The following is a 12,631-nucleotide window of genomic DNA, read 5'->3' as shown; positions in this document are numbered from 1 at the left end:
GGCATGGGGGCGACCGACCTGCCTGGGGTCGGCAGGGGAGCTGTGTTTGATGAGAAGCAGCAGACAGATGCCGGGCGGTGCAATGCTGGGCAGCACCTGAGGTGGATGTGGAGGGTACCCAGCACCGAGTCCAGGCAGTAGGACCACAGCAGACAGCCGCAGCGAGGAGATGACAGGCAGACCAGAGCCTGCGCCGGGTGTCTGTGGACCTCGCCCTCCTGGTGAAGGACCCGGGTGATGTGCACAGCCCGAGGGCACGGATGCCACCCTGAGCAGGCACAGCTGGGCGCCCCACTCGGGGAGGACATGTGGATGCTGGGAGGCGCCCCCCTCCCCCCACGCCATGTGATGCAGGCCGCTCTGCTCCTCTCTGGATGCCCACCCCCGATGGCTCTCAGGTCGGGGAGGTGTCGTGGTGCTCTCCAGATAGAGGACTCCAGGTCCACGGGACTTGTGCCAGGGCTCTGTTTAAAACTGGAGTCAGCCGTGTGCCTCTCTGCTGGGTGGGAGCCCACACGCTGAGACCCAGCATGAGCAGCTCCCCCAGCCTCAGGGACGTCCTCACTGCTAACACCACACTGTGCTGTGGTCGCTGTCCACACCCCGCACAGCAGGGTCCCAGGGCCCGCGTCGGGGCGCTGGGCTGCACTAGCAACTGCTTCTCCGCTGCAGGGACTGTGGGGTCTCTGTAGGGAGCCCAGGCTTGGGGTCCCAGAGAGCGGCTCTGCAGCCCCACTCTGTCGCCCCCAGCTTGGGCCTGTGAGCAGGGTTGGGACTGTCACCGCCCAAGGTGTGGCTGTGTGGTCTAGAGTACCAGGCCCTCTGTGAAGGCCAGTTTGCTTTTCTATCATTTACTTGCTTATTGTCTCAGGGCCTTTGCACTCCTCCATGTCCTCAGATCTTTACAAGAAATTTAAAAACAATTTTATGACAGGGTCTAGCTAAGTTGCTTATGCTGGGCTTGAACTTGCAGTCCTCCTGCCTCAGCCTTCCAGGGTGCTGAGACTACAGGCATGCGCCACTACATCTGGCCTTGTCTGCGGCATACAGAGACTGCACGCTGTGCCCCTCCCAGAGCCAACCTGAGCCAGGCCCTGTGCCCAGCGCTCTGCATATGCCCCTGTGTGAGCATCGCCAGCTGCAACTATCATTATTCATGAAGACAACAACAGGCTCCGGGCTGCATCGCGTCCCCTGAATCCTGAGGGTGACATCCTAGCCCCCAGGATCAGGAAGTGCCTGGGCTCAGAATCGGGCCTTTAAAGAGGTCGTGAAGGCAAAAGGAGGGCTGCCTGCCTGGTGGGGCCCTGGTGTCACTAGAAGAGGAAGCCAGGACACGGCACACGGGGTGGCCGCGCCCGGACACGGAGAAGGCCCCGTCTGCCAGCCGGGGTGCAGCCTCAGGAGGAGGTATCCCTGCGGCTCCTTGGTCCTGGACTTCAGGCCTCAGGATGTGAGACAGCCGTCCCTCCCGTTCCAGCCCCCAGGACGGGTGTCCCCGGAGTAAGAGCGATGACAGCGGCACTCCACTCCGGTCCACCCTCTGAGCCGGGGCTGTGCCCAAGCCCCACACATAGCCTCCCAGCCCTGGGCAGTGGGTGCAGGGCTCTCCAGGGATCGGAGAGGGAAACATTGCGCCCAGGGTCACAGCCACTCCACTCGACGGCAGGCGGAGCCTCAGAGCGGGCAGCCCCAAAGGGCCTCGGCGCCACCAGTCTTGGCTGTGACCCAGGGAACAGAGGGTCTCGCCTGTCCCACGGAGGGTCTGGAGCAATCCCTGGCCCAGCCTTGTGCAACATAAGGGCTATCACCGTGCCCAGACTCAGTGGGTCCAAGCCCACTGCAGTGTAGAAACCAGGGGCCCTGGGCTGGGTGCAGGGTGACTCGTCACATGTCACCTGGCTTTCCACCAGGTCCCGGGCTCCTTGCCCGATGCACCAACCCTCACCCTATGTCTTGGGGCTCCCTAGAAGATGAATTTCGGCTCTGAACACCAGTGCTGTTGGCCAATGACAGCAACCACCATCTCCAATCCTACTGTGCACAGGTAACCGCTGGTAACCATTTGTTACAATGTTTCTGATCGTATTTATACTTGGATGCACACACACGCGCAGACACACACACACACACACACACACACACACACACTCTTCTATGAAAATGCACCCCCTGAGACACAGCATCTTTACATGCTGCCTCCCCAGAGCACACGGGACGCTTTCCACATCCGCATACGCAGGACAGCAGCACCCCATCCACTGCACACCTCGTACCCAGAGAGGTCAAGACACAATGCTGTCCTTGCACCAATACCAACACTGTGTCACCAGGCAGCTGAGCATGCCGGTTCCCGCTTCCGGCTTTGAGTCAGCCCCAAGGCAGAGAGGAGGAGGCCAGCCACACCCCTGCCCCACAGCCACTCGGAGGTCCCCATGGCACCTGCAAGGCCCCCTGCCCCCGCCCACGGGCACAGACGCCCCACTTACGTAGATCACGCGGCTTGGAGACCCGGATGTGCTGGAGGCGGGGACAGAAACAATGCTTTCGGAGGACGTCCTGGTCTCCTGGAACAGAGAGGGGGCTGAGGAGGGGCCCCTGCCTCCCCCAGCAGCCACTGCAGCCTCAGAACAATGCACAGCATGGACCCCAGGAAGCCAAGGCCCACGAGGCAGCAGGCCACGCAGCCACGGGCAAAGCGGCCGTGCCTGGCACCGCTGGGAAGAGCCCTGCGGATCCTGAGCTGCCCCGTGGAGCCCTCTGTGTCTCCGGACGAGGCGAGCCACGGCGCCACATGGCTGCGCTGCTTCAACTCCGCAAGGCAGGTGCCCCTCGCCCACGTCTGCTGCGCAGAGACTCCCCCTGGATCTGGGGTGACTCGTGACGCTGTCCCGCAGGCCCAGCCCTCCGGAAGCCTCCCGGTTATGAGTGCCGGGACGCTGCAGGTGGGCACTGCGCACTGTGGCCACCCTGCCTTCGGTCTCCATCCCCGGCCCCTGTGTGGCTGCCCTGCCCTGGGGCCCCCTCCCGACCCCTCCTCGTGCCTGCTGCACCCCTGGGCTGGCGGTTTCCTGCCCTCCCTCTCCTCCCCTTCCACGTGTGCCCCCTCCTGTGCCCCCACTGTGTCACCCGGGGCCCAGCCCCCTTCTCCCCCTCTAGGAGGGTCTCAGGGTCTCCCCAAGAACTCACACCTCTCCTGGCCCGCAGCCCCAGATCCTCTGCCGGATGCCCTCCGACTCGTGGCCCCTGCCCAGAGTTCCACCCAGTCAGCCTCATTCCCCACCCCCGAAGAGGGGCTGCCAGGGGCCGAGCTAGACACCCCCAAACTCCTGACTCCAGGACCTCAGGGCGCGCCTGTGTGCAGAAAGGTGACAGAGGTCACCAGGGTCATGAGGTCACCAGGATGGGCCTCCGGCGATCTGACTGGAGTCCTCATAGGAGGAGGACAGCCTGCGGTGTGTGGCGGTGCACGCCTGTGATCCCAGCACCGGGGAGCCTGAGGCAGGAGGACTGCTGAGAGTTCAAGGCCAGCCTGAACTACATAGTGACACCCTGTCCCCACCCCAAAAAAGCAAAAGATGCGAATGGGACACAGACACGCACAGGGACGACCACATGAGGACACTGGGAGAAGACACTGTCGGCAGCCCGGGAGAGAGACAGGTCCTGGGCCTGCAGCCCGAGACAGGAGTCTCCATGGCTGAAGGCCCTGCTGCAGGCCTTGTCGCAGTCCCCGCAGCTCCTCCTATGCTCAGCCAGCACCAGCGTGACAGGCGGACACGGGGACCAGTCGTGCCACACAGCTGGCAGCGGGGGCACCAACCTGTAAGGCACAGGGCACGGCACCCGTGCAGGCCTGGCTGCACACGGAGCTCTGCGTCTAGGGAGAGAGGAGGGACAGCTGACGCCGAGAGGCTCTCTCCTTTCCCACATACCCGCTTGGCCCCTGCGGGAGCCCTGCCTCCTCCTCAGTCCTCTCAGGCCCAGCACTGCACACGGGGCAGGTGTCCACTTGAGGACCGACCACCCCCTCGGACTGCGGGCCTCTGAGCAGGGCTGGGCAGCACACAGGGCTCGGCTGCTGCCCTCCTGCCTTCTCAGTCTGTCCCCAGTGCTGCCTGCATGGAAGGTGGCCCCAGTCTGCACCCATGAAAACACCCTGGGCCTCAACTGCCTTCTCTAGGACATGGGCGGCCTCTTCTTCCACCCAGGGGATGGCTCCAGGGAAGAAACATGGGGTCCCTGGGACCCAGCAAGGGTGTGCAGAAGGGGGGCCCTGCCCAGTGAGCTTCAGAAGAAACTGGACATCTTGTGTCCTCCCAGGGCTGGGACCAGGCAGCCTCATCCAGACCCCAGGGGCAGCTCAGTCACCCTCTGGCCATGGCCGGGCCCGTTCCATCCCACCCGGCACCTGTTCCTCACACAGCAGCAGGCCGGGCCAGGACTCAGCAGCCAGTTCGCTCCCACTGGGCCAGGCCCCCCTCCAGCACCTGTCCCACCTCCGTCTCCCACATGAGACACAGGGGCCCTGGAGGCCAGGGACACCACAGGTTTTGTCCCCACTGGCTGGGCTCCGGGCACTGATTCCATACACGCACAGTGGGCACGCGGCAGCCATGTGTCGAGTGATCACAGGACCACGAGCCCAGAGCACCGAGGCCGGCACAAAGGGACACTGTCACACCAGCTGCTGGGCCTGATGACAGGTGAGTCATTCCCATCTTATGCCTGGTGCCACCTCTGCCTTGGTGACAGCGTCAAGGGCCTGGTGACACGGACGCCACCTCTGCCTGGCTGTGCAGGTCACTGTCTAGGAGCAGGGTGGCCCCGACCCCACCAGCTAGGCAGAGAGAGCACCAGGCTGGAGCTGGGCCAGCTGAGGCACCATGCTAAGGCGCAACTGCACAACCCCTGCTTCAGAGCTGCAGACGCAGCGGCCAGGAAGCTGCCTGCCTGCTCAGGTCCAGACCAGGCCCTCTGCGTCCTGGGCATCCAGCCTTCGAGGTCCCCTGGGTGGCCAACAACCCTGCAGCTGTTCAGCTACTTCCTGCAGCTCGGCCTCACTCTGCAAGGAACAGGCTGCCCTGTCCCTGAGGGAGCTGGCTGTGACCGTAGGCTGCCTTCCCAGTTCTGGCTGCGTGGAGGACACAGGGTGTTCCCATGCACACGCATGTGTGTGTCTGGGTCCCTTCCGTGGGTCTCTGCCGGCCTTTGGGATAACACAAAGGAGCCCAGAGACTGGGGGTCAGGTTGGTGTCATCCCGGGTGGCAGACTTGGCTCTCGGAGGGGCCTGGGGTGGTGCAGCTGCAGTTTGCAGGATGCATCATGGACCAGAGCAGCTGGTGAGAAGCAGCTCCTGCCATCCTGGCCACCAGAGCGATAGCAGGACTTGACGAGGACAGTGGTGACCGCAGCAGGGAGAGAGGTGCAGAATCTGGGGCCCAGCACAACTGGGGGGTCTCAGGAGCAGGGGGCTGCCAGGCCCCCCACGGCGTGGCCTCCCTGCCTCCCTGCAGCCCAGCCTGTGCCCCCCAAACTGGCTCCCGTCCTCACCCTCAGGCTGCTCTGCATCCTCACTGCCGGCAGAGGCAGCCATCCTGGGTGCACCACAAGAGCCCTGCCCTCTGCCTGCCCTGGGCCTCTGGGGCCGGGGCTCCCAGTCTGGATGGGGCCCGGCAGGGCAGGTGCCTATGAGGGGAAGCCCCACCACGCCCCAGTCCTCAGAAACCTCGTGGTCCCTGGGAGCTGCAGTCCACCCTCCAGCCTGGTTCCTTCCTGCAGCACTGCTCACAGAGGCCACACTGGAACAGGGATTCTGGGATCAAGAGCGTGGCCCCACAGGCCCCAGGGGGAGTGAGCAGGAAGGTGCTGACCGCAGGGCCTTTGCTTGAGCTGCTGGCCCCACCCCTCACAGCGACTCCCTTCAGCCCTCTCTCCTGGGGGGCAGCCCACATGCCATCAGGGGTGGCCCTCCCAGGTTGCCCCTCCCTGGGATGCAGCCACCATGCCAGCTGCTGCGGCACTGCTGGCTGTGGAGGGCTTGACCTGGTCTCTTCCCTGGGTGCCAGCTCCGGAGCACAGTCCTCTCGGCCTTGGTCACAGCCACCTCCCATGCCCACTCGAGCAGTAAGAATCTGGCTGCACCCCGGGAGAGGGCTGGCCTTTGCCCTCGATTTCTGGGGGCTCGGGGAGGCCATCTCTTTCTGACCTGACAGGAGTATTTGGTTTTGGGGAGTTTTTTGGGCAGTATTGGGGATTGAACCCAGGGCCTTTACACTGAGCTACATTCCCAGCGCTTCTTATTTTTTTTTAATTTTAAGACGGGGTCTCACTAAGTTGCTAAGTTGCCAGGCTGGGCTCTAACTTTCGATCCTCCTGCCTCAGCCTCCAGGCTGCTGGGATGACAGGCCTACGCCACCGACCATCTTTGTTTAGGGCGGGGTTGGCCACATCAGACCAACCGAGTGACTTGGAGGGGAGCTGCTGGTCCCATGGGACCAGCGGATTGGCAGAATCGCTTGACAATCACACCCACATGAGGGAACCCCAGTAAAGCCCAGGCAAGGTCAGGGGGATAGCGGGGTGAGGCATGCTGAGCCCACAGAGAGATGACGAGGAAGCTCTGCTTCTGAGGCCCACACCTCCTCTCCCTGGGCTGTGCTCATGCCCTGCCCTTCCAGGCCTGGCACCCTGGGACCGAAGCCTGAGGGACGGCCAAGGAGCCTGGCCGAGAAGAACACGCGGGGGCCGGATGCCACCAACCTTGTTTCTGTCCTCAGTCCTGGCTGCCTGTCGACACGCTGGGTGCCAGATGGAAGAACCTGCGGGCGGATGCCAAGAGGTGCAGGTCAGGGCGAGCCTGTGGCACGGGCCCTGAGCCCTCTCCCAGCCTGGGGTGGCCTGGGGCACACAGACCGATGGGGCAGATGCACCCTGTGTGCCAACCGCTCCCCAGGAGGAAGCAGGGGTCCTGAGTGCAGGGCATCATGCCCACCTTGGTGACCCCAGCCAACTGCCAGCTGGGCCCAACCATGGGGACAGCGAGCCCAGCCGGGTGGCAGCCAGCCTCAGGCAGGAGGACTCATGTGAGTCAGAGCTTCCCGGCTGGAGGGGAACAGCTCCAGTGGGCACAAGTGTACTCTGCACCAGCTCCAGTGCCCAGCCTGCCCTGTCATCAACCCACTTGGTCTCGGAGGCTGCCCTGCCTCGGCTTCCTGGCCTGTCAGCCCCACCACTACGTCAACAGACATGACCATCCATGCACCAGGCCGCCAGGCGCCCTGGGCCCCATGCCCAGCCCTCTGCTCCTCTTTGATTCGGCCTCAAGCTGCCCAGGCACTGGCTGTCCCCATAGAACTGAGGGCTGGACGTCATCCTGCCCTGGTTAAGTGGAGGATGTGTGGTGGACAGGGGCTTGGTGATGGCTATAGAGATGCTGACCACAGTCAGAACTTCCTGCCCCAGGGCTGACACGGTTGGCTCCCCCTGTACCCCAAAGCCGGGTCCTCCCTCTCCTCCCTGACCACTGTGGCTGTCCTCTCCCCGACCCCTGGGCCCCTGAAGGAGGGGCTGCATCCCACTCACGGATGCCCCCACACCTGCCACCCGGGCTGGCACACGAGGGGCTGAGGAGGGCACTCCACGCCCTTCCTGAGTCACAGCCCCCAGGAACATGGGCCCACCTGGGAGGGAGCTTATGACCCCCCCCAAAATCTCTGCATCCACGGGGCTCTGAGACCATGCCGTGCGTGCGTGTGCAACACTGCTTTAATTTTTATGCTTATAGATGCAGTAGGCATTCCCCATTAAAAAGTGTAGAAACCTAGAAAGCAAACTAAAGAACCACGCGCACGCTAAGGACACAGGCTCCTCGGGACACGCGTCTCACACCTGCAACTGCGCTGTGTCCTGAGCCCTGCTCATGAGGTACCGGGATGTAACTGGGAGCTGTGGCACCCGCCTCGGCACACGCAGCCCCTACCCGCTCCTGCTCCTGCTCCTTCAGCCTGGGCTGTGCGTGAGCCTCGATGCCTCAGCATGTGGTGTCCTGCTGCGGTTTCCCCACTGCCACCTCTCAGCAGCGGGGAAGGGGCCGTTCCTTGGCTTCTCACCAGGCCCTCAGCACTGAGCTACATCCCCGCCCTTTTATATTTTATTTTGAGACAGGGTCTCACTCCATGGCCCAGGCTGCTGGGCTCCTTGCTGTGTTTGGCCCGGCCTCCCCGCCCGTGTTTACCACAAGTCTCCAGCGGGAGGGGGTGGTTTTGGGGCAGCCTCGAGGCCATGGTGGTCCCGGGGACTCAGGCTTGCCAGGGCTTTGACTGGCAGGCCCCACACCAGGGAGACTGAGCAGAGGTCTCGGGGTGACTGGCTCTACAGAGGGCCCTGGACAAAGGCACCTGCCACACAGAGCAGAATCCAAATGCCACCCGCCTGCTCCAACCATGCAGTGTGGGGCGGCCAGCAGGTCCCACCCGGGGCGGGGCTAGCCTCAGACGGAGTGCGAAGAGCCTCTCTGCTCGGGGATGAGGTCGCCTGGGCATGAGCTCGTGTCCCCGAGTACTGCCATGCTCGTCACCCCCAGCCACTGCCTGAGGGCACCATTCACGGGCGGCCCTCCCTGCCGGGCAGCCCCGCACAGCTGGGCGCACACACACGGACGCCTTTCAGTCCTCCGCAGACTCGGGACAACAGTGACACTGGGCTGCCGACAAGGCCGCCTCATCTGGCATCACCCCCAGGTTCCCCCGGAAAGGGAGGCCTGCTGGACACCGGCCGGGACGGCTCCGTGGGAGGTCACTCAGCGGCCTGTCTGCAGGACAACGCAGGGTCGCAGCTGCTGCCACTCTGCCTCTGTCGCGCTGCCTCTGAGTCCCCCGGAGGAAGAAAGTCACCGCACAGGAGTGTGGCCGATGAAGCCTCAGTTTCACCGCCCTCACCTCGGCCCCGACTGCCCTCTGCTGTGCTGTGTTGGGCTCACAGGGACCCTCAGCGGGCAGTGAGGGCAGAGGCCCCGGGCCCTGTGAGTCCCACTCGCCCACCCCAGGCTCCCGGGTGAAGCAAGCAGCTAGCCCTCCATGCCCAGCATGCAGTGTGGACAAAGCCGCGCGGGTGGATTTTTACCTTGAAGATACATCTCCTCGCCTTCCGCAAACATCTGGCCACACCTGACGCATAGCGCACAGGAAGGGTGGTAGTGCTTGTCCCCGGCCTGGAAGAGAGCAGACAAGGTGTCCGTCCTGGCACTCCCGGCGGGCACCAGGACAGAGCCCCTTCACGGAGCCGAGCCCCTGTGTTCCCCGCTACAGAAAGAGCCCTGGGGGAGGCAGGTGACACCGAGCTGCTGTCAGTCGCCCGACCTCCACATCAGGGAGGCCAGGTCGCCGCCAGTGCCCAGGTGAGGCTGTGGGTGGTTACATGGGGTGCCAGCTTCTGAGCCCTGCTTCTCCAGGGTGGGAGGAAGCAGCCGGGCAAGCGGGGAAGCAGGAAGCCAGCCTCCTTTCCCAGGCGGAGGGGAAATGAACGGTCTTTCCATACCTCTGTAGTCCTCGAGTTGCTCAATTAGCACTTCTGATTTTCACAGTGCTTAAGCTCCATTAAATTAGATTATAAATATCAAAACAGAAATAACCAGACAAATTATGTGAGCTGGCCTGGCTTGTTTTTGCAAGGTGCAGAAAGAATCTAATTGCCCCAGAAAATCGTGCTCGGCGTTACTTGGCAGTGAGCATTTCCTGCCCTGGGGAAGGGGGCGCAAGCCTGTTGCTGGATGTGGGGGTAAGTTCCACGTTTCATTCTTTCCTAAAATGGGAAGCGGTGTGCACTCGTCACCTGGATTTGAGTTTGCAGTCGTCACTTTCCCGATACGTAAGTGGCAGGGAGATGCCATCACAAGCGCCTCCTCTTTCCCTCGCCCCGGTGCCAGCCCATGAGGAAGGGAGGGGAATCCACAGTGCGCTCCTCCCCTGCAGGGGCCTGCGTGGCCTCTGCCTGTCCTTTAGGCCCATCACAGCACCCGCTCGCGCCCCCGTCCTGCTGGCCCTCTGCCCCAGCCTCGGCTCCCACCACCCTGGGTCCCATTTGGTCCTTCCAGCCCTGTCTCCGGTGTCCGTGAGCATCAGGGCTTCTCTCCTCAGTGAGCCGCCCCCGGGCAGGTGGCAGCTGGGCCACATCAGGGCCGCCGATGAAGGGCTCTGTCGGGCAGCAGTCACGTACAGCTCCTGCCCTGAATGAGCAGCACAGGACCACCGCCATGGTTACAGGGCCACTACACGGGCGGTCAGTGCGACACTCGTGCGTGAGGAATGAATGAAAGTCCAACAGCTCTGTTTTAGGAGTGAAAGTCACCTGACGGCAATGCCGCACCGCAGCTGCCAACTGAGGGCCTGGGGCATCTTTGACGAGCCCGAGTAGAACAGGAGTTCCCAAGCTTGCACCCTGTGACCTGTGCCCACGGCACCTCATGCAAGCGTCCCCACCCCACGGCTTCTAAGAGCAGAAGCTCCATGACAGCCACACGAGGAGAGAGCGCATCTTCTGGGGCAAATCGGCCCTGACTCCACACGGCATGTCTACACAGCGTGTCCACCCGTGAGTCAGGAGAGGGAAGGCTGCTGGGGACAGCTTCTAAGATGGGGGGGCCCTGGAGTACAGGGTGTGAGTCCCGCCCAGCCCGGCAGGGCTCAGCCTGCTCTCCACGACCCACCCCTCGTGCCCTGAACAAGCAACACTGAGGACACAGGAAGACCTAACGTGGAGCAGAAGCCGAAAGGGGGCGCTCACAGCCCAGGCCTGGGCTCTTGGCCTGGACTTGGGTGCCGGTCACACGTGCAAGTGCTGTGTGCCAGCTGCACACTTGTGATCGTGCAGGGCTCCATGCACCCCACACAGCAGACCCCAGGCCTGGGTGCCAGAGCCAAGATGTAAAGGGTTAGAAGGGAGCACAGGAACAAACTCATGACCTCAGATGCGACAATGGATTCGGAGATTTGACACCAAAAGCCTCGAGTGGCAAAAGAAAAGAGTAGCTACCGGACTTCAGTGAAATGAAAAGCTTTTGGTCACTAGAGGACATGAACAGAACAGTGAAAGGACAAAGTAAAGAATGGGAAAGAGCCGGGCATGGCAGCATACGCCTGTGATCCCAGCACTCAGGAGGCTGAGGCAGGAGGATCCCTGCAAGTTTGAGGCTGGCCTGGGCTCTGTAGTGAGTTCAAGGCCAGCTTGGGCTATGTAGTGAAATCCTGTTCTCAAAAAAACCCAAAAAGAGAGAGAGGAGAGAGAGAGAATATTTTCAAATCCTCCACTCGATGAGGTGTGGCACCCGGCATATATAAACAACTCTGACCACTCAACAAGAGACAAACGGCCCCGTTTAGAAACAGGCAAAGGACTGGTGGACGCGAGACAGCATCAGATCACTGTTGCCAGCAAAGGCAAGTCGAACCCCAGCACGCAGCTCCGCACACCCACCCGGTCAGCCCCTCCCTGCAGCAGCCCTGGAGTTGGGCGGCCCAGCTCCCCGGGCAGATGGTCAGGCACTCATCCACGAGAGGCTCGGGATGGCTTGGGTTTTCAGAGCACAAGAATGTCTGGGAGACCGTGGGGTGCACATCTCAGAAAAACACCTGTGCCTCTGGCGAGTGGCTGTCAGCTTTAAGAAGACAGAGCAAGGCGGGGAGCGGGGCTGGGGTGACCACCACAGCTCACACCCGCTCCAGGCCGGGCTCGGGACACCCCTATGTGGGCACAGAGCCAGCCGGGAGGACAGAGGTGGGGCTCAGGGCAGACGCCGGACCCCTCCTGGGGCCAGCCCACGCCCTCCCTTGGTCCACACCCTCTGTGCCCCAGACCTGGCCATGCCTCCTGCTACCCACGTCCCCCAGGTTCCCTGCCGGAGTGCCAGGAACCCTCGGCTGGGTCCAAGCTGGGGCTGCTCCTCCGAATTTCCAGAACTGCACCTGGGTCTTAAAAGACCTGATCAGCAAGACGCAAGGCAAAACAGGGTCAGTGAGGAGAGAATGGAGACAGGGCAGGGCCACAGTCGGGGAGTGTCGGGAGAGACCAGCAGCCAGGGCTCCCCGCCCAACCCCTGCAGGGCCCCTCCCCGCCCGCCTCTCCCCTCCCCAGCGCCTCCTGCAGCTCCTCCACAGGGCCAGGTGGCCCCTGCCTGTGTCCCGCACCACCTCGCTGCATCGGAGGTGTCACGGAGTGGAGTGCGCCGGTGCAGAGCTGAGGAGCCCGGCCATGCGCGGCTTGGGGACCTGCCAGGGAGACCATGGGTCCGGGCCACACCCCCACCTGAGGCCCTGAGGCCGGGCCAGGGAACATGGCCGCGCAGCTGGTCGCTCGGGGAGAGGGCCGGGCCCCATGGGGTCTTGATGTTAAGGGAGCAACGACAGGCTAACGGCGTGTCTGTGTCCATGTGTCTGTGTGTGGCCCTGTGGCATGCAGCTGCGTGTCTGTCTGGTAATGTCTAGTGCACGGGATTTAAATCACTTCTGAGTGCTCAGTCGTCTGGACAGTGGCTTTTTTACTAAAGATTCTGTTTGCTGTGTGATAAACAAATATTCCTTCTGGCCGTGTGTTCTGAACACTTGTATTTTAAAAGTGGGGCCTTGTGTGCGTCCA

At 62.8% G+C, this 12,631-nt stretch overlaps 1 protein-coding gene across 33 annotated transcripts in view; it reads right to left on the bottom strand.

Annotated features, from left to right (window-relative positions):
* Positions 1 to 12,631, bottom strand: part of Ablim2 (actin binding LIM protein family member 2) — a 113,677-nt gene that overhangs the window by 47,414 nt on the left and 53,632 nt on the right. For 20 of the 33 annotated variants that reach the window (XR_002395895.2, XM_087187285.1, XM_087187292.1 and 17 more), the window contains exons 7-10: positions 9,125 to 9,212; positions 6,764 to 6,822; positions 3,824 to 3,880; positions 2,490 to 2,567 (exon numbers count right to left, since the gene is read on the bottom strand). Coding sequence is in view for 32 of the 33 variants with exons in the window: in XM_087187285.1 (XP_087043411.1) it covers positions 2,490 to 2,567; positions 3,824 to 3,880; positions 6,764 to 6,822; positions 9,125 to 9,212 (282 nt within the window). In the remaining variant the exon portion in view is untranslated. The remainder of the gene's footprint in view (positions 1 to 2,489; positions 2,568 to 3,823; positions 3,881 to 6,763; positions 6,823 to 9,124; positions 9,213 to 12,631) is intronic. The other 13 variants (XM_087187288.1, XM_087187293.1, XM_087187290.1 and 10 more) reach the window with 1 other exon arrangement.

Source organism: Heterocephalus glaber, unplaced genomic scaffold (genome assembly GCF_053883595.1).
Source record: "Heterocephalus glaber isolate CG9 unplaced genomic scaffold, H.glaber_assembly_v1.0 deba00001509, whole genome shotgun sequence".
Taxonomy (NCBI): domain Eukaryota; kingdom Metazoa; phylum Chordata; class Mammalia; order Rodentia; family Bathyergidae; genus Heterocephalus; species Heterocephalus glaber.
Note: the sequence above shows the minus strand (reverse complement) of the source record. Positions and strands in the feature narration are given on the sequence as shown.